Genomic DNA, 19,073 nt, shown 5'->3' on the forward strand with positions numbered 1-19,073 from the left:
TCCTGACTTTGCCCCTGATTACAGGTCCTGAGTGGGAGCCATGTCAGCCTTTCTGACAGCGGCCACCCACAGGGCCAGTGCGGTGTGGAACCCCAGCTCCCGGAGGCTGGCAGGTGGGGGTGAGATGGATTTGCCCAAACTCTGGTTCCGTGTTAGACTCAGGCTGATCTGGGTTCCTGTCATTTACAAGCTATGTGTTTCCAGAGAAGTCACTTAACTTCTCTGAATCTCAGTGTCTTCCTCTGTAAAGTGGGGACAGCACAGGAAATAACACGTGTGAACGTGTAGCACCGTGCTGGGTGTGGAGGGGTGCTGAACACTTGGCTGTTGCTAGTACTTCTTAATAGTGATAGTAGGGTGGCCAGGTAGAAGGGCCCTGGGTTGGGCACTGGGGGCCTGACGTGCTGACCCAGCTCTTTTGACATATGCTGTGTGACCCCAGGAGAGTGTCGCCACCTCTCTGGACCATAAGCTTTCCCTGCTCTCCTAGGCGGATGATGGAGATGGTGGTACTTTGGGCAGCTGTGTGACACAGGGAAACTGAGTCCCTGGCTGCCTCCTCTACCTCTCCACCCTGGGCCTTCTCTCCAGGGCTCTGAGAACCAGGTAGGCAAGTTCCGGGCCTGCCCTGCCCTACAGGGTGCCGCCTGCCTGGTTTCAGTCGGCAAATCTCTTTCAGCCCTGAAACCGGGACGGGCCTCGTGGGTGAGGTGTGTCCCTGGGGCCCGCTGGAGGGACCGGATGAGCCGGGAACAGATTTGGCGCATTGCCCTCAACTCGGGCCAAGCTGGGGCTGGGACCAACGTGAAGCCCCTGTGGCTGGCACGAGGCTGACGTGGTCCCGGCTGGAGATTGCCCTCTTCGTCCTGGGACCCGGCAGTCAGTGTGGAGGGGGCCCCGGGCCTGGGCTCAGATCCTGCCTCTGCTGCTCCCCAGCTGAAGGACTTGGCAGGGATCCCGGTTCTCCTCATCTGAAATGAGACACCGCCTGCCCCAGGTTGAGTCCAGGATTGGGGGGGTGACTCAACGTGACATGTGCTGGGCTTTGGGAGGGCCACGAGAAGGCCTTCGAGGCTCTCTGGGGCACCTCCGCACTCCTTTTTCTCATCCTCTGCTCCGGGAGCCCCTTCTCCTCTCTGAGCCTCAGTTTTGCCATCTGCACAGTGGGCTAAGTCCCCCTGTCCCCCAGAGTTGACAGGGGACTGCGGGCCACCCTGGGGCCTCCCACATTCTTGCCCAGCCCCTGCTTTCTGAGTGCAGGAAGCAGCGTGACCCATAACGTTGTCAGTTTGGGAAATCAGAGATTAATGCTCTTCCGGTTGCCTTGGCTACTGTTGGTGCTGGGCCTGGGGCTAGGCTGCACCGGGGGTTGCTCAGCTGGGCCAGGGGTGTTTCAAGGGCCTCTCTCTGGATTAGCGGAAGCTTGGACAAGAGGAACTATATAGGAGCCCCCGTTAACATGCCTCCTCTTTGCCAGGGTGAAATGCTTTATGCCCATTAGCTCATTGATCTTGACCTCTTCTTTTTTTAAATGTTTTTTAATTTATTTTGAGAGAGAGAGAGTATGAGCATGAGCAATGGAGGGGCAGATAGAGAGAGGGACAGAGGATCTGAAGGGGCTCTGCTCTGACAGCAGAGAGCCTGATGCGGGGTCAAACTCACAAACTCCAAGATCATGACCTAAGCCAAAGTTGGACACTTAACCGACTGAGCCACTCAGGTGCCCCTGATCTTGATTTTCTCATAACCCCATCAGGCAGATACTGTTGTGCCATTTTGCAGAGGGGGAAACAGAGGCTCAGAGAGAGGAAGTGCCTTGACCAAGGCCACACAGTTAGTAGGTGGCAGAGCCAGGACTTGAACCCAGAGCCCGTGTGCCCAACAGAGATGGTGCCTCGTACACAGGTAGGGTTGATGCTGAATCCTGCCCCCCACTTCCCTCCCAGTCCTTCTGTCCAGCCTGAGGGGCCTGTGGTCAGACTCAGAACTGACTCACCAGCAGCTCAGAGGAGGTGCTGAGGCCAGCATCCCGGTCAGCTCCTGGGGCCAGGGCAACACTGATTATATCATCACTGAGATTTTGATCAGCTGAGCCAACAGGGACCTACCCACCCATTTTACAGGTGGGACAATTAAGGCCCAGAGAAGATGGACAGGTAAGGATCCAGTAGGCGTGAAGTTTCCCTGCCAGCTCAGACCAGTTTGGGGCTGGAGACCCCAGGCTTCAGTCTTGGCTCTGACAGTCATCTACTTACTGTGTGACCTTGGGAAAGTCACTTTGCCTCTCTGAACCTCAGTTTCTTCATGTGTAAAATGGGGATAGTAAGGTGCGCTTTGCCTGCCTCTTGGGACCAGGCAAAGACCCCGAAATAAAGTTTAAGGCAGGACTAGAAATTATACTTCGGTGCCATGTGGGAGGCTGTTGGATGAGGAGGCTTTGTGGGGTGGGGGCTTTGTACAGGCTTTGAAACTCACCTCTTTCCCTTTCTGGCCTGTGGCATCTCTGAGTAGGTCACCTGGTCTCCCTGAGCCTCAGTTTCCTTATCTGTAAAGTGGGGATAACAGTATCTATTCGGGTTCAGTGAGCTGTTGAACATGCATAAGTTTTTAGTGATAGTCACATCTGGTAAACTCTGGGGGTTCTAGAGGCAGAGTTAGGAGGCCTGGATGGGAAGGGGGTGGCTCTAGGTCATTCTTTTTTTTTTGTACAGTTTATTTATTTATTTTGAGAAAGAGAGAGAGAGAGAGAGAGTGAGCACAAGCAGGGGAAGGGCAGAGAGAGAGGGAGAGAGAATCCCAAGCACTAACAGTGCAGAGCTCACTGTGGGGCTTGAACTCATGAACTTTGAGATCCCAACCTGAGCCGAAACCAAGATGCTTGACTGAATGAGCCACCCACATGCCCCTCTGGGTCGCTCTTGATGGTCCCAAAGGGCGCAGCCCTTGGAGACAGGCTTCCAGTCATCTGGGAGGCAGAGAGATGCCCCCACATCCGGAGCCAGATGGAGCCCACTACCCTCGTGGTGCAGATGTGATGTGGAAATGGAGGCCCCGGGGAGGGGGCATTGGTCCCCCTGAGGCCCCAGAGCACAGTGGTGTCTGGGTGCAGATGGGGACACTCAGGTCCACTCCCAGGATTCGTGGGCTCATGAGGGAATCGGGACCCCATAAATGAGTGCTTCTCAAGACAGCCGCATGGAGCTCAGTAGCTTTCTGTTGACTGACAAGTGAAGTGACTTCTTGAGCCATTAGTCTTTGTGAGCATTGGTTTGTACACCTGTAAAGTGGAGGGTTTTATTCACGTCTGGGGCCATTTCAAGAATCTGAGTGTGTGCATTGGACCCTGAGTCTGAGTGGGGTGAGTTTACCTCCTAATTCTGCAGGATGTGCTGGCAGAGGGCACCTGGGAGGATGGGTGAGAAAACGTGGAAGGTGGTGAGGGCGGCCCATGCCCTCGGACTGCTCCATGCCAGCATCTGTACCTCCCAACAGTTCCTGAGTCTGGGACCCCCGGGGACCTTGGGTGGGAGGGATGGTGAGCCTTGGCCTCGGCGGCCCTAAATCCGTGGTTTGTGGTGTCTCCAGAAGCCATGGGAGGAGGTGGGAAGAGCTGGCATGGGCAGGTGTGGAGGGGAGAGGAGCCCCGGAGGCCTGGGGACCATCCCTGGACACTCAGGCTGGGGGATTGAACTGTAAAATCCCGACGGCAGCTCCAGGGAGACAGCCGCTGTAGGGTGGCCAGGAGGGAAGAAAGGGGTTGCTGAGCACTGCCCAGAGGAAGGGGACTGCCTGGGCCATGACCCCGGAGCTCAGCGGGCAGGAGGAGCATCCAAGGCGGCCGGGGCTGCCCATCCAGGTTTCCCTCCAGCAGCGTTGGCCAGACAGGCCGCTGGGGACCCTGTTGAGGGCTTCTCCCCTGTGAGCCCATTCTCCCAGGAGGGGACTGGCCCCTTTCCCTGGCCTGCCTCTCTCAGGTCTTTCCAGCCCCAAATCCTAGGCCCCCTACAGCGCTGCCTTCCCGTGGCACTTCCTTTGTACCAAGCACGAGGCAGTTCCTTCCAGGCTGTCTTAGGACTCTCTCAAGAATGTGCTTGGGGCTGCCCTTGCCAGGAAGCCATCCTGCCGCCCTGCTCCTTGCCACCCCCCCCCCCCAAGTCTTCCCTTTCTAACCCTTCCTTGACCAGAGTTAGGTCGAACGCACCCTGTTTCCTGGTGCTGCCTGGGACCCTTCTAAGGAACCCCTTGAGAAATGACATCACCCCTACCCATGGCCCAGTGGCTTGCCCAGTCCTGGGGCCTGGTGCGGAGTAGGTGCTCAGTAACTGGTGAGTGGACTGCCCCTTGCTCAGCATCTGCCTGTGCCAGGCCAGAGTGGGGAGCAAAGGGGAGCCAGTGGTATGCAGAACGGTGTCAGGGCCACCCTCCCTGATTTACGGTCAATCCTCAGACAGATACTAGCATCCCAATCCATTTGGCTCCCGAGCTGGGAGAGCAAGTTTGGGTAATGAGAGACCCCACTCTGTGATGTTTGGTTCTGGAATTTCAGGTAGCAAAGTGTTTATCTGAAAACAGATCCAGATCTATATAGTTCTTCTTCTTCTTCTTCTTTTTTTTTTTTTTTTGATGTTTATTTATTTTTGACAGGGGGAGGGGCAGAGAGAGAGGGAGACAGAGGATCCAAAGCCCCATGTAGGGCTCGAACTCACGAACCATGAGATCATGACCTGAGCTGAAAGTCAGACGCTTAACTGACTGAGCCACCCAGGTGCCTATGTACTTCTTGAGTTTGGACAGCAAGGCATGCCTGTACTGGCAGTTGGGTGAACTTGGGACCAGGGCTGCTGCTGTCTGTTTGGGGGTGCAGGGTGCCTGGGGCCATCTCCTCTTTTCCTACACCCATTTTCTGTCCATTTCTGCCCATACCTTCTCTTCTCTCCACCCTCTGCCTGGTGACTCCCACCCTAGTCCTCAAGCCCTCTACTCCTGGACCCTGGTCCTACAGTCCGGCTTGGATAACTTGTCCTCATCCCAATGGGAGGGCAACAGTGGGCTTTCTTTTTGCCCCCTACCCCACCCAGCCCTTCTCAGCCCAGATACTTCAAGCCCGTCAGCTTCATCTTTGCCTTCTGTCTCCTTCAGGGTCACCTTGTTCTGGTCTTCACTTCCTCAGCCTCCCCGGCTTCCTCTTCAACCTACAGCAACCCCCTTCCCCACAATCAGGCCTTGACACACCTCAAGGGATGATACTTTGCCCTTCTTGTCCCAGTCCAGCCCCGGGGCCTTCTAAACCTAGCCACCCCCTGCTTGGATGCAGTATCTGGGTTTTGCTGAGAGCATGCTGTGGGTTAGGCAGTCCTGGGTACGAGTTCTGACACAGGACAGTGGCTTCCTGCTGGGCCTGGCTTCCCAAGGGTCAGGGTGGATTCTGGCCCTTCTGGAAATAATGCTCTGAGGCTGGGTGTCCCAGGGGCTGGTCAGCCCCCCCCCCCCCCCCCCCCCCCCGAGCCATGGCTGAAGGACCCTCGAGATCCTGCATGCAGGTAGAGTGCCTGTTGGGCATGTGACTGCTTGGGGCAGAGTTGGGGCAAAACCCTGGGCTGAGGCTGCGTGCCCTGGTGGCTGAGAGCCTGGCTGTCCAGTCCTATGTCCGCAAGCCTCCGTCTCCTCCCTAAAATGGGGAAACAATAGCCCTGACTCCCTAGGGTTTGATGAGGATTCTTTGGTATCTGGCACGTAAAACATGCCCACCCGCTGGCTCAGATTACCACTCAATAAGTGGTAGCCATGATGGTGATGATGATGATGATGATGATGATGATGATGATGGCAATATATCAATATTATTGTCATCTGAGGTCCCATTTTTCTCTCTTTGGCTCCAATTCATTACCCCATCTTGTCTGCTCCCCTCACCCCTCCCTATCCTGCCTCATCATTTTTCCAAAACAATTCTCATGGTCTTTGAGAGAGTTCTGGTTGTTTATGGCTTTTAAAAAATAGGCATTCAAAGCAAATTCCTCATTTGTTCCCCCCTTCCTCTCCCCAGATCGGAATCTGGACAGGCATGACCTCATTCCAGGAAAGGGGATCACAGACAGGGTCTGCGGAGAGGGGTCCTTGGGCTGAGCTGCCTGCAGGGGGCATAGAGGGAGTGGGCCTGCCTGAGACCCTGGGCACAAGTGGCACGAACTTTCAGTAGCCAGCCAGCCCCCCTCCCCCCCCCAACCTCCTAGCTGGGCCCTAAGACTGCATCCCAGCTCCATCACCCACTTGCTACGTGACCTTGTGCCAGTGACTTAACCTCTCTGGGTCTCATCTCTTCTGTGAAATGGGAGTAACACCAGCCCTACCTCACAAGGTTATTGAGAAGAGCACAAGGCGTGTTCTTGGCACTCAAGAGACCAGCCATGGCGGTGGGGGGGGGGGGGTGCCATGTCAATCCCTTATTTGAGAAAAGACCAGTTCTTCATTTTCTCATTTAATATTTGTTTATTTATTTATTTTAACAACATTGAAAAAAAATGTTTTTTAATTTTTTTTTTTAACGTTTATTTTTGAGACAGAGAGAGACAGAGCATGAACAGGGGAAGGGCAGAGAGAGAGGGAGACACAGAATCTGAAACAGGCTCCAGGCTCTGAGCTGTCAGCACAGAGCCCGACGCGGGGCTTGAACTCACGGACTGTGAGATCATGACCTGAGCTGAAGTCGGACGCTTAAGTGACCAAGCCACCCAGGGGCCCCTGAAAAAAAATGTTTAATGTTTGTTTATTTTTGAGAGAGAGAGAGAGAGAGAGAGAGAGAGAGAGAGACAGAGCATGAGCCAGGGAGGGACAGAGAGAGAGGGAGACACAGAATGCGAAGCAGGCTCTGGCCTCTGAGCTGTCAGCACAGAGCCTGATGTGGGGCTCGAACTCCCAGACAGTGAGATCATGACCTGAGCCAAAGTCAGACACATAACCTACTGAACCATCCAGGTGCCCCTATTTATTATTTTTTTTAATTTTTTTTTTTTAACGTTTATTTATTTTTGAGACAGAGAGAGACAGAGCATGAACGGGGGAGGGGCAGAGAGAGAGGGAGACACAGAATCGGAAGCAGGCTCCAGGCTCTGGGCCATTAGCCCAGAGCCCGACGCGGGGCTCAAACTCACAGACCGTGAGATTGTGACCTGAGCTGAAGTCGGACGCTTAACCGACTGAGCCACCCAGGTGCCGCCCCCCCCCCCCCATTTATTTTTGAAAGAAAGAGTGCTGCGCATGTGCATGCATGAGAGCAGGGTGGGGTGGGTGGGGGGGAGGGGATGACAGAGGATCCCAAGCGGGCTCTTCACTGACAGCACAGAGCTCGATACGGGGCTCAAAGCCACGAACTGTGAGCTCATGATCTGAGTTGAAGTTGGGTGCTTAACTGCCTAAACCACCCAGGTGCCCCAGGACCAGTTGTTCAAATCTGGAACCCAGGACGGTCAGTGGTGGTTTCACCGCTAAGACTGGACTCATCCACCATTGAGTCCCGTCTTAGTGTGCAGGGAACTGAGGTCCAGATACTGGAGCCACAACTTCTCAGGGCCAGGAAGTCTCTCCTAAGGAGAAGGCCTCCTGGAGTGTTAACAGTCACCACCCTCCCTGGGCCTCGGTTTCATCATCTGCAAATAGGGATGCCCAGGCAGGGCCATTACTGAGCATCTGATGTGCTTTGGGTGAGCTCTGGAGGTCACAATAGTCGCCTTCTCTGTTCAGAAAGTGCTTTAGCAGCAGAGAGAAGCAAATGGCCGGTGAAAGCCAAAAGGTGGTTAACTTAGAGGAGTTAATTTTAGATTTTTTTTTTTTTTTTTTTTTATTGTGGAAGGAATCATGGTTGGTAAATAATTCAAATGCTGTAAAAGTGAATAAAGCAGAAAATGCAATTCACTCGGCCCTCCTATTCCCACACCCTGGGTCCCACCCGGAGCAGTCAGGAGTGCTGCCTTCTGGACCTTTTCCTCCGTCTCCCAGTGTAAATAACTTACGGGCACAGACAGGGGTAATTTTAAGTGAGGTAATATTTAACATGTGATTCTGTAACTCGCCTTTTCCTTACGTGGCCAAAGGTGGACACCTTCCCTCTGGTGGTACCTGTGGGTCCCCCCACCCACTTCCTGTCCCACGTGCACTGGCATGTTCTGAATCCGTCTCCACGCACGCGCATCTGGCCCATTTCCGCTGATTGCCTTGGTGAATATATACTGTACCTGCCCTTCTGTGACTTGCTCCGTGGGTAATTCCTAGAGGAGTGAGCCCGGCATCCGGGAACCGCATGCACCCTTAAAATCGTACGCGCAGCGGTGACCCCCCCCCACCCCTCCCAGAAAGGCCGTCCCAATTTCTAGAACCCACGGCTCTGAGTTGAGGTGCCTGTTTCTCTACACCCCGACTGGTCTGACCGCGGGGGAGGGGGGGGGGTGGGGAATGGAATCTCCATCTGCATTTGCTTGATGACTGGGAGACTCAGCTGTTTTCTTTCCCTTGTCTTCTGGTTTCTCGTGTTTTCTCTTTGGTGATTTCTCTGTTTCAGTCGTTGCCCGTTTTCCTGTCCGAAAGTTCACCCTCTGTGTGCAGGAAACGCACAACTCCGGCCAGAAACGCAGTGCAGGTGAAAGCCTGGAGCTTGTGCAAATAGTTTTACGAGCAGGAATTTGGAGCTTGGCTGGTGCCCCTCCCTGGGGCAGGGCTGGGCGGCTGCGGGTAACCATGACGACCTCACAGGCCTGTTTGTTCTTCCATTTCAGAGAAAACCGGGAAGATCCTGACGGAGTTCCTCCGTTTTTATGAGGACCAGTATGGCGTGGCCCTCTTCAACAGCATGCGCCACGAGATCGAGGGCACGGGGGCGCCGCAGGCCCAGCTGCTCTGGCGCAAGGTAAGAGGTGCCGAGCCCGGGTCAGGGTGGGCTCTGACATGGCTTGAGCGAGTGGCTTCCCGTCCCTGGGCCTCAGTTTACCATTGTTGCCTTGATGGTCCCTAGGGTCTCCACCTATCTTCTGAATAGGCATACAACCCGGTGGTCTTACCAAGACCCCTTCATTCACTGTGGGGGCTCCCCGCCAGCTCAACCCCTCCATTGGTGGAGCTGGGGCTCTGGAGTCATCTTGGCAGGCCCAGGTTCAAGCCCAGCTGCTCCTCTTAAAGGCCAAGTGCCCGTGAGCAAGTCACCTCACCTCATGGAGCCTCCGTTTACTCCCCTGTGAAATGGGATCAGAACACCTGCACTGGGCGGTTGTCGGGATTAAAGATGAGAATCAGCCGGGTGCCTGGAGCAGGGAAGGTGCTCGGTGAGCACCGGCTGATAAGTCAGCATCAGCAGCCTTGTCATTATCCTGTTATTAGCAGGATTGTGTTTGCCCAGTAAATATTTGTCGAGTGAGAGCCTGGAAAGTGTGTGGCTCCAGCCCACGAGTCAGCATGGGCTGAAGGAGGCAAACAAAGCCTCCTGGGAAGGGGACCCTGTGACTGGCCTCCGTGTGGGGCTGGGGGTGGGACGGGCATAGAGGAGGTGAGGGAATGCCAGAACACAGGCGGGGGGGGGGGGGGGGGTTGCTGTGAGTGCCTAGCTGGAAGCCAGCAGTCTCAGGCTTGAGCCCGTGGGGTGAGAAGCTAGCCAGGGGGCGGTCCAGGGGGCCCTGACTCAGCCCAGGGAAATCCAGGGCATTTCCTTTCGGTGACCTTCACTCTCTGTCCCCTGGATGGCCAAGGGGTGGCAGAGGGAAGGGTGACAGGAGGGAAGGGTGCCAGCCCCACCTCTGCAGGTGGCCTGGCCCTGGAGTGGCCAAGCAGTATTCCAGAGGCCCCTTACCCTGGCTGGTGGCCCCTGGACACCTCTGGGGGATTCCCCTCTGGGGAATCGGCTTGGCAGAGCCGATCCGGCCTGGGAGTGGGGTCCGAGCCAGGTCAGCCAGGCAGCCCCAGCGCCAGTGCTCAGGTCCTTAGTAGCTGAATTCCATGCGTGGTGGGCTCCAGAGTTGCCCTTGATCACCTCGCCACACCTCCCCACCCAGTCCTGTTGGCTTCCTCTGGGCTGCCCGGGTCAGCCCGTACGCGGGCTTTGGGTCCCGAGACAGAATGGTAGAAGAGGGTGGGGTCTGGTGGGAGAGAACTCGGGGCACCGGGGCCAGAGCCTCTTGGTAGTTGGCTTGGCCGGTCAAGTCAGCCTTCAGGGCTCCATCTCCTCACCTGACAGGTGGGTGCCTCCTGCAGAGGGCCGCGGTGAGGACTCCATGAGAGAATGAGGGGAGCAGGTGGGGTTCCTGAGGGGTGTGAGTCCAGACTTGCCGGGTAAACTCCGGCCCGTGGCCTCACCTTCCCGAGCCTCAGTTTCTCTGTGTGTGAAATGACACTCAGAACAGCCATCTTGGGCCAGAGGAGTGCGTGCAGCCTCCAGGAGGGGGTGGGGATTTCGTGGGGCTTCTTGAGGCCGGATGGGATTGTGCGGAAGGGGACCGGTATGGGCCTCTCTGAGGTGGCAGAACAGAAAGAGTCTGAGAAGGAGGGTCAGGCTTGTTTCCTTCCACTCCTCACCCTCCCCCAAACCCAAGTGGTGGAAAATATGCCAGTTTACCACGAGACCCGAGGGGGCCGGAGCTGGCTCACTTGACCTGGCTTTCAGGATGTGTTGGTGGTTTCTCAGCGGGAGGGGGATTGGGGATGGCTGGAGGCGGCAGCTGCGGGGGGGAGGGGGAGGTCGGGGGAAGGGAGTGGAGGGGGGATGGCTACTGATGACATAGAGGGAGTACCCCGAAAGAAGACAGGCAGGCCCACAGTCCGTGCCACAGTTGACCGAGCCGGGGCGGGTGAGGGGCCATGCTGCCCTCGCTGGTCCCACAGACGCTCGGGGAGACAGGAAAACGTCATTTACATGACAAACTGGGTACCACGAAGGAGAGGACAGAGTGAACTCAGACTGGGGGGGACTCTGACCTTGTCCGGGTGCTCCACAATGGCCCCTCAGAAGAAGGGCCATCTAGGAGAAGAGACCATCAGACTGCGGGAGCAGCACACGCAGGGGCCTCCGCTGGGCCTTTCAGTGGCTCATCCAGGATGGTGGGGGCAGGACCCCAGCCAGGTTCCAGATTTCCTGGAGGGTGGGCCAGGGCCGCGCATCGGAGCCCGAGAGCGTCACATGACCAGAAAGGTTGTCTGGACCCTTGGTGTCGTGGCCACCTCCCCACCTGGTGACAACAGAGGGCAGAGGTGCCTGGACCGGGTGTCTGGCAGGTGCACACTTGTGTGGTAGGAAAGCCCAGGTGAGCTGCTCTGGGTGGGCACAGCTGGGAATGCTTCCCTGTTTGGAAAAGAAATATCACAGGCTGCCTGGGTCCCTGAAGTGGGTGACCTCTGATAGAGCGAGGCACGAGAATCACTGTGCATGAAAAACACCCTTAGCAATGCCTTTGTTTATTTTGAGTTTATTTTTATTTATTTGGAGAGATCTAGAGAGCAAGCAGGGGAGGGGCAGAGACAGAGGGAGACAGAATCCCAAGCAGGCTCCGCGCTGCCAGCACAGAGCCCGATGCAGGGCTCACACTCAGGAACTGTGGGATCATGACCTGCGCCGAAATCAAGAGTCGGCTCCTTAACTGACTGAGCCACCCAGGTGCCCCTCGTAATGCCTTTCATGTTCATTGTAGGAGAACCGAAGTAACACGTAAGAGGAGCAAAATGAAATCAATCACCTACAATCCCTGAAAAGCAGGGATTTTTGGTCCCATTTTGCCACTCCGGAAATCGGCCATTGTGGTAAATCGTGATGATATCTTTTTTTTTTAATTTTTTTTTTTTAACGTTTATTTATTTTTGAGACAGAGAGAGACAGAGCATGAACGGGGGAGGGTCAAAGAGAGGGAGACACAGAATCCGAAACAGCTCCAGGCTCTGAGCTGTCAGCACAGAGCCCGACGCGGGGCTCGAACTCACGGACCGCGAGATCATGACCTGAGCCGAAGTCGGCTGCTTAACCAACTGAGCCACCCAGGCGCCCCTCATGATAATATCTTAATAGAAATAATACTAATTGTCATAATAACATCAATTGTTTTTATTAGAAATAATACAAGAACAATGGTAATAGTAGTAAAAAAAGCAACAACCCAGAAATGATAAAAACGGCAGTTGTTTTGTGTGGGTGCAGCTCATCTAGCTGGCACGGCCTCGTTCTGAGGGGTTATACTTCTGTCCACACCTGTGACGTGGGCTCAGGCTCAGAGAGGCAGAGCCGCTTGTCCAGGGCTCCCGTGGGACGGGCGGTGGAGCCGGGACTGGAGTCTGCGCTCTGACCACCCCCCACCCATTGAAGATTCCCCTCGCAGCGCTGGAGAGCTTTGCAGAGTCCAAAATATTTCGCCTGGGCTGTCAGGTTCCGTTTCATTTCCAGCAGGCCTTCCAATGGAAACATGACTCTGCCATTTGAAAGTCTTCAAAATAAAACCCAAACCCGCAAGTAGCCGCCCTTTACGGGCTGCCTCAGGATCTGGGGGTGGACTTGGGGGGCGAGGGGGCTGGGAAGGCCTCCCCAGGCCTCCCGCTGCCCCTGAGTCAGGGCTCCTGCCTCCAAACTGGAGGCCTGGGGTCTCACTAGCAAGGGTCTTACCAGGGTGTCAGGAGAGCGGTCTGCTCTTTCTTTCTAGAAAAGATGGAGATTCGAGAGCTGGGTTGAGAGGAGGTCCCTGTCTATATATAGCCCACTGAGCGCAGCTTTGTGACTTGGGCAAAGCCCACTGTGTGTGCGCATGGGGTGGGGGTGGGGGCCGTGGTAGGGGGAACCATTTTCTTTTCCTGTAAATATTTTTATCCCTCGATAGGAAGCAGTTGAGGGGTCCTATTGTTTGAGTACAATGGCCCTCATTTTCCAAGAGTGTTTTGGCATTTCCCCTTGAAGAGTAGCGGATAGGTTGCTGGGAAGAGGGGGCCCCTGTGAAGAGGCAGGGCCTCGGGGGCCACAGCTTGGGGCCAGGGCTTACACCTGGCTCCGGCTGCAGGGGGCAGCCCGAAGCCGAGCCAGGAAGCTGGGAAGGGTTAGGCACATCAATAATACTTTCTCCTGTTATTACATAGGATACGTGTTTAGTTTTTGCAAAAGTCACCGTATTTATTGCAGAACAGATAGAAGCTGTTGCAACTCCGCCCGTCCGGGAGTAAGCCTGCTCCCTGTGGCCTCTGTATCTCCTTCCCTGGAGCTTCCTGGTGTGGGCTTGCTCAGGAAGCAAGCTCTCAGAGATGGCCACCCTCCCTCCTCCCCAAATCAGTCAGTCTGTGGAGCGGGGAGACTGACACAGACCGAGCCATCCTAACACTGGCTGCTGCATATCTCGAGCTGAGCGGACTGCCCGTCAGGTGCCAACTGCCTGTGTGATCCTTGCACATGTCACATTCTTTGCAATACTTGGGATACCTAGGTGAAGTCAGTGCTGTCACTGCTCTCATTTACAGATGAGGAAACTGAGGCTCAAAGAGGTGATGGGATAGGCCCGAAGTCGCACTGAGTCAGAGGTGAAGTCAAAGTTGGGACTTTTCAGGAAGATCTGGGCGTTTCTAATGCCCACATTGGTCATCGGTCTGCCAGGATGCAGGTCAAACATTGAACCCTCCAAATTGAGGTCCCCTCCAACTCCATCCAAATCCGTGGAGTGCCATTTTGTTAGCTGACAGAGCTGGGGAGGCTCTCTGGAGCCACCTTGGCCAGGTTTTTGTTACCCTGAGTGGAACCTGAGGCCTAGAGCAGGAAAGAGACTTTCCCTGGCACTAGGGCCTTCACCGTACTGGCCTGCGGACATATCCCCTCCACGCTGCAGTGGGGGGTGCGTGGGTTAGCAGCCTGCCGTGGACTCCAGAGACCTATCCCAAGGTGAGTGTGCCTGTCTAGGGCCAGGACAGAGTGGGAGACCTTGGTCCTGGCTGGGCCCTGAAAGCTGGCCTGGGTTCAAGTCCTGGCATCACTATGGCTCTGGTTGGACCTTGGGAAAGCCCCTTCATTGCCCTGAACTTCACTCTCCTTATCTGTCTCATGGGTAAGATGCAGCTTTGCCTCCAAGAGGAGGACTTGGGGGGATGTGCTCAGCAAGGGGTGAGTACACTGTCCCCTTCTCAGGGGACCCCGTTGCCCTGCTGGACGGTTGGGGGAAGCCACGCCTCACTCACTGCCCCGCCCCACCCCTAGGTGCCATTGGATGAGCGCATCATCTTCTCTGGGAACCTGTTCCAGTACCAGGAGGACAACAAGAAGTGGAGGAACCGCTTCAGTCTCGTGCCTCACAACTATGGGCTGGTGCTCTACGAGAACAAAGTGGTGAGGCCCCCCACCCACCCTGCCTCGGTGGCCCCCCTGAGTCTCGTGCCCTGCCCCTTCTCTGCAGCCTCCACCTCCAGCCTGCTTGTTCTGCTGGGTTCCCTCTAAACAGGTGTCCAGGTGCCCAGCTCTGGGGGTCACCTTTCACTTTGCCTCCCCCTAAAACCAACTCGCCATTAGCCTCTCCCCACCCTCCAGGTTGCCTCAAGTCCGTCCAATCCCTCCATTTCCAGGCCCTAGTCCCCCTCCCCGCCCCCTCTTCCTGGCTGGGCTCCCTGAAGCTCTTCAGACCTCTCCCATCCTTGCTCTTCAACAGCCACAAGAGTCTGGCCATTCCCTTTCCCTGCCCCCCCCTCCCCCCCTTACCCAGGGTTGTGGTCCCATCTTTCCTTCCTGATTCCCTTGCCCGCCTTGCAGCCTCCTGCTCTGTACTGGGTGCGTAAGCATCCTGCTGATTGTTCCTTATCTTTGCCTTGAGCCCTTGGGGAAGCCCTACCTGTTTGAGCCACAGACCCAATTTCTACTACCAAACATTTCTCCAAAGTAGCCAAAAGGACAGGCCCAGAGTGCCCTCTGTTCAAGGAAAATCAATGTTAAAGAAATGTAAACAGTGTGGGGGGGGAGCGGCCTGATTGCCCAGGGCAGTGGTTCTCAAACTGATAGCTTGAATCAGAATCACCTGGGAGGCTTGTTGAACAGGTTGCTGGGCCTGCCCAGTTTGGTCTAGGTCTGAGTGGAGCTGAGAATTTGCATTTCTAACAAGTTCTCCGGTGATGCTGTTGGTGCTGATGACCTAGGACCACACTTTGCAAATCGGTGTCCCGGAGGCCCTGAGCCATTCTGAAGAAATGTGTTGGGTAGTGACACCTAGTGGCCAGGTGCAGCATGGCAGCCCTGCTGTATGAGCTATGACCTCAGAACCACTTTTTACCCACCCTGGTGAATGAAAGCAGCGTCCAGACCTAATTCTCCTCCAAACGGGGCTTGTGTGGAGCTCAGAACCTAGGAATTTGGTGGACAGTTCAGGGTAATGATCAAAGACTCTGGACGGGGACAGACCATGTTCATGTCCTAGGTCGGCTGTGTACTGGCTGTGTGAACTTGTGGCTACTGATGGTACTTGCCTCTTGGATTGTGAGAATTTTGTGAAAGGAGGCTTGCATTGTCCTTAGCACGGTGCCTGGTGTGTAATAAACACTCAGGCAGTGGTCGCCGCTGGTGACAGGGATGGCAGTGCCGGTCACACTTACAGTGCCTGGTGGTGAGGCCCTGTGCTGATCCTATCACATGGATCATCTCAGTGCTCACACAGCCCTGTGGGGTAGGAGCTGCCCCTGTCCCGGTTTTATAGACCAGGGAACTAAAGCATAGGAGGTGAAGGAGCTTAGTGTCAGCATCACACAGACAGTGTTCAGTGGAGCCAGGATTTGAGCCCAGAGCCTGGATCCAGGTCACTACAACATGTGGTTTTTCTTTTTTTCTTTTCTTTTCAATATTTATGTATTTATTTATGTATTTATGTATGTATGTATGTATTTAGAAAGGGACAGAACAAGAATGCAAGTGAGGGAGGAGCAAAGAGAGAGAGGGAGAGAGAGAATCCCAAGCAGGCTCTCGCTGTCAGTGAGGAGCTGAGCGGACCTGAGCTGAAATCAAGAGTTGGATGCTTAACGGACTGAGCCACCCAAGCGCCCCCTACACCATGTGGTTTCTAATCAGTGGGTGGGCTCCTCCTCCTCTTCTCTCTCCCTCCTCCCCTTTTCCTTCCCTTCCTCCTCCCTGCCTCAGGCAGACAACACTGAGAGGGCCCTGGAGCCAGACCTGGAAATGAGAGTTAGACTTGGCCACGCTGTAACCCCGAGGGACCATTCCTCTTGTCCCTTCCTCAGGCCTACGAGCGACAGGTCCCACCACGGGCTGTCATCAACAGTGCAGGCTACAAAATCCTCACCTCTGTGGATCAGTACCTGGAGCTCGTTGGCAACTCCTTACCAGGTAAAGACCCCCCCCATCCCAGGCCGAAATGCCTTGCTTAGGCCCAGGACATTGCCAGGGGGGAGGGCAGCCCTGAGCTCCTGTCCGTATTTGCAGAGAGAATGGCCAGGCCTCAGCAGGGAGGCTGAGAGGGGGTTTGCCTGAGGCTGAGCGGGCGGGGATTCAGTGGGACTGAACCATTGTCGGCTCCCCCCTGCGTGCCCACTTCCTGAGCCTTACGGTCACAACTAGCAGCGAGGGTCCCACTCTCTGCCCTTTCCACCTCCCTGAGGCCTTTTAATGCCCCTGGAGAGGATGACCGAGGTGAACCTCTTTGTAAACCATGGAGTCAGTACTGCATTTGCGAGGAGTTATTCTAGGCGTCCTGTTTCCACCCCACCCTGCCGGGGACTCCCGGAAGCCTTACAGGAACACATCTGCCTCCCAGATGATCCCAGGGAAACCAAGGGGTGGGGGAGAGGCTGATCTAGGGGGCAGTCTGTGCCCCCGCATAGGGCTTGGGAGTACAGTGCCCCGTGTGGTTGAGGGCTCAGCTACAGCCCAGAATTCCTGGATTCCAGCCCCGACTCTGGCTTTGTTTTTGTTGTGTCTTCTCCGGCAACTTGGCACCGAGAGGACTGACCTTGGGGTGTCGTGTAGACCCCTCGAGGTGCCGTGTAGACCCCTCGAGGTGCTGTGTACACCCAAGCCCCACCCGGGGACTCAGAGCCAAGGCGCAAAGAACTGTCATTGTATGATTAACAGTGGCAAGGTCCCAGCCCAGGACCACTTATCTCACTGGATCTCGAATATCCTTGCGGACAAAATGGAAAAAAATCTCCTTTTATTTATTTTCTGTCCCCCACCCCCAGACCTCCCTTCCCCCCCCTTGGACATTTAAGCCACACTTTGGCCTGCACGGCTGAAATTTGAAGGGAAACCCAAGAAGGTAATGCTCGGCCTTTGAGCCCGAAGGCTCTGACTCTGTGTTATTTGTGTTTTCTGCACGGAGCGTAGAGCCTTCCCCAAGATGCGGCACCAGCTCTGAGAAATGAGTCTGCACAGACATCAGGGGGTTCTGAGGTCCCTTTAGCCAGGCTGTGGGGGATGCAGTGAGAAAAAAAAAGATGCTGCCTTCTTGCTGACTCACTGGTCAGCCCAGAACAGGTCAGCCCTCTCTGGGCTGGAGCCGGCAGCCCCTCGGAGCCAGGCCCAGGGATCTGCTGCCCGCCTCCCCCGGCAGACGGAAACTGCGGAGAGCAGCGGCTCAGGGGACCCTGTCTCCTCAGGGACCACATCAAAATCGGGCAGTGCCCCCATCCTCAAGTGCCCCACGCAGTTCCCGCTCATCCTCTGGCACCCTTCTGCACGGCACTACTACTTCTGCATGATGACGGAAGCGGAGCAGGACAAGTGGCATGCGGTCCTGCAGGACTGTATCCGGCACTGCAACAATGGTGAGACGCCATCCGGCCCTGGGGTGGTGGGGGGGAGGAGGCCCCGGCGCTGAGTGGCGACACCTAGTGGTCGAGTGTGGTGCGGCAACCCTGCTCTACTAGCTGTTGCAAGTTTCCGGCTCGGGGCTGTAGGAGGCCACTGCGATGTTGCCCTTTAACCTTCTTCCTTGAAGAAAACAGTTCTCTGCTACCTGGTGGGGGGGAATATTTGGGGAAACTGTTCTCAGAGGGATATGATTATTGAGCCCTTGGACCCTGGGTCACAGAGTAGCAATCTTGATTCTGCCTCTTTCTAGCAACGGTACTCTTGGAGCCTGTATAAAATGAGATAATAATCCCTCCTGAGTCTTAGGGTGTTTGTAAGGAATCACAGTGAGAGTCCACCTGATGCTTGGTGAGGACTTATTTAATTAAAAAAAAAAACCTTATTTTACTTTTTTTTTTAAAGCTTATTTTGAGAGAGCATACGTGTGTGGGAGGGGCAGAGAGAGAGAGAGAGAGAGAGAGAGAGAATTCCAAGCAGGCTCTGCACTCTCAGCACAGAGCCCGACGTGGGGCTTGATCTCTCGAACTGTGAGATCATGACCTGAGCCGAGATCAAGAGTCGGACACTTAACCAGCTGAGCCACCCAGGGGCCCCTAAAGAGATTTTATTTTTAAGCAATATCTACACCCAACATGGGGCCTGAACCCACAACCCCAAGATCAAGAGTTGCACGCTCCACCGACTGAGCCAACGAGGCACCGCATGACTTTTTTTTTATCATATCATTTCTTACCCCTCACCGGTAGGGTAGCCTAGAAGTTCATGTCCTTCCTTGGGGCCTCAGGGTTCTCTTCTGTCAAGTTATGAGCTCTCTTTCTGTTCACTCATTGACTCAGCATTTTTGTGTCTGGGCACTGAGGACCCAGCAAGGGGGCAAGATTCGGTGCCTGCCCCTGTGCTTCTGGTGGTCTGGCCGGGGAGACAGATGTTAAACAGGAGCAGCTGCCTGGGGTGCTGGGTGGAAGCCTGGAGCGTGTGTGTGCACAGAGGGTGGGCTAGCAGAGGTTGTGTGCGCCCTTGAGGTCACAGTTCAGCCAAGACCCGAAGGGCGAATGGTCCTTGGGTGGGGGGAGGAGTGGAGGGAGGGAGGAGTGTTCTAGCCTTGAGCCTGGAGGCAGGAAAACAGTCTAGAGGAGGAACTGCTTGAGGCCCTGCAAATGGGGGAGGGTGACCCCAAGTGCTGGCAGGGGCACTGGGCCAGGTCAGGAGGGCCCTTCAGGGCTCTGGAGCTTGATCAAAATAGGGACAGTGGGGCACTGAGGGTCTTTCTGCCTGTAGC

At 55.5% G+C, this 19,073-nt stretch overlaps 1 protein-coding gene across 1 annotated transcript in view; it reads left to right on the forward strand.

The window, feature by feature from the left end:
* NIBAN2 (niban apoptosis regulator 2) overlaps positions 1–19,073 on the forward strand; it is a 53,341-nt gene that overhangs the window by 23,898 nt on the left and 10,370 nt on the right. The window contains exons 2-5 of the mRNA XM_053204585.1: positions 8,769–8,899; positions 14,189–14,317; positions 16,207–16,312; positions 17,581–17,748. Coding sequence (XP_053060560.1) covers positions 8,769–8,899; positions 14,189–14,317; positions 16,207–16,312; positions 17,581–17,748 — 534 coding nt within the window. The remainder of the gene's footprint in view (positions 1–8,768; positions 8,900–14,188; positions 14,318–16,206; positions 16,313–17,580; positions 17,749–19,073) is intronic.

The sequence above is a fragment of the Acinonyx jubatus genome, chromosome D4, assembly GCF_027475565.1.
Source record: "Acinonyx jubatus isolate Ajub_Pintada_27869175 chromosome D4, VMU_Ajub_asm_v1.0, whole genome shotgun sequence".
Taxonomy (NCBI): domain Eukaryota; kingdom Metazoa; phylum Chordata; class Mammalia; order Carnivora; family Felidae; genus Acinonyx; species Acinonyx jubatus.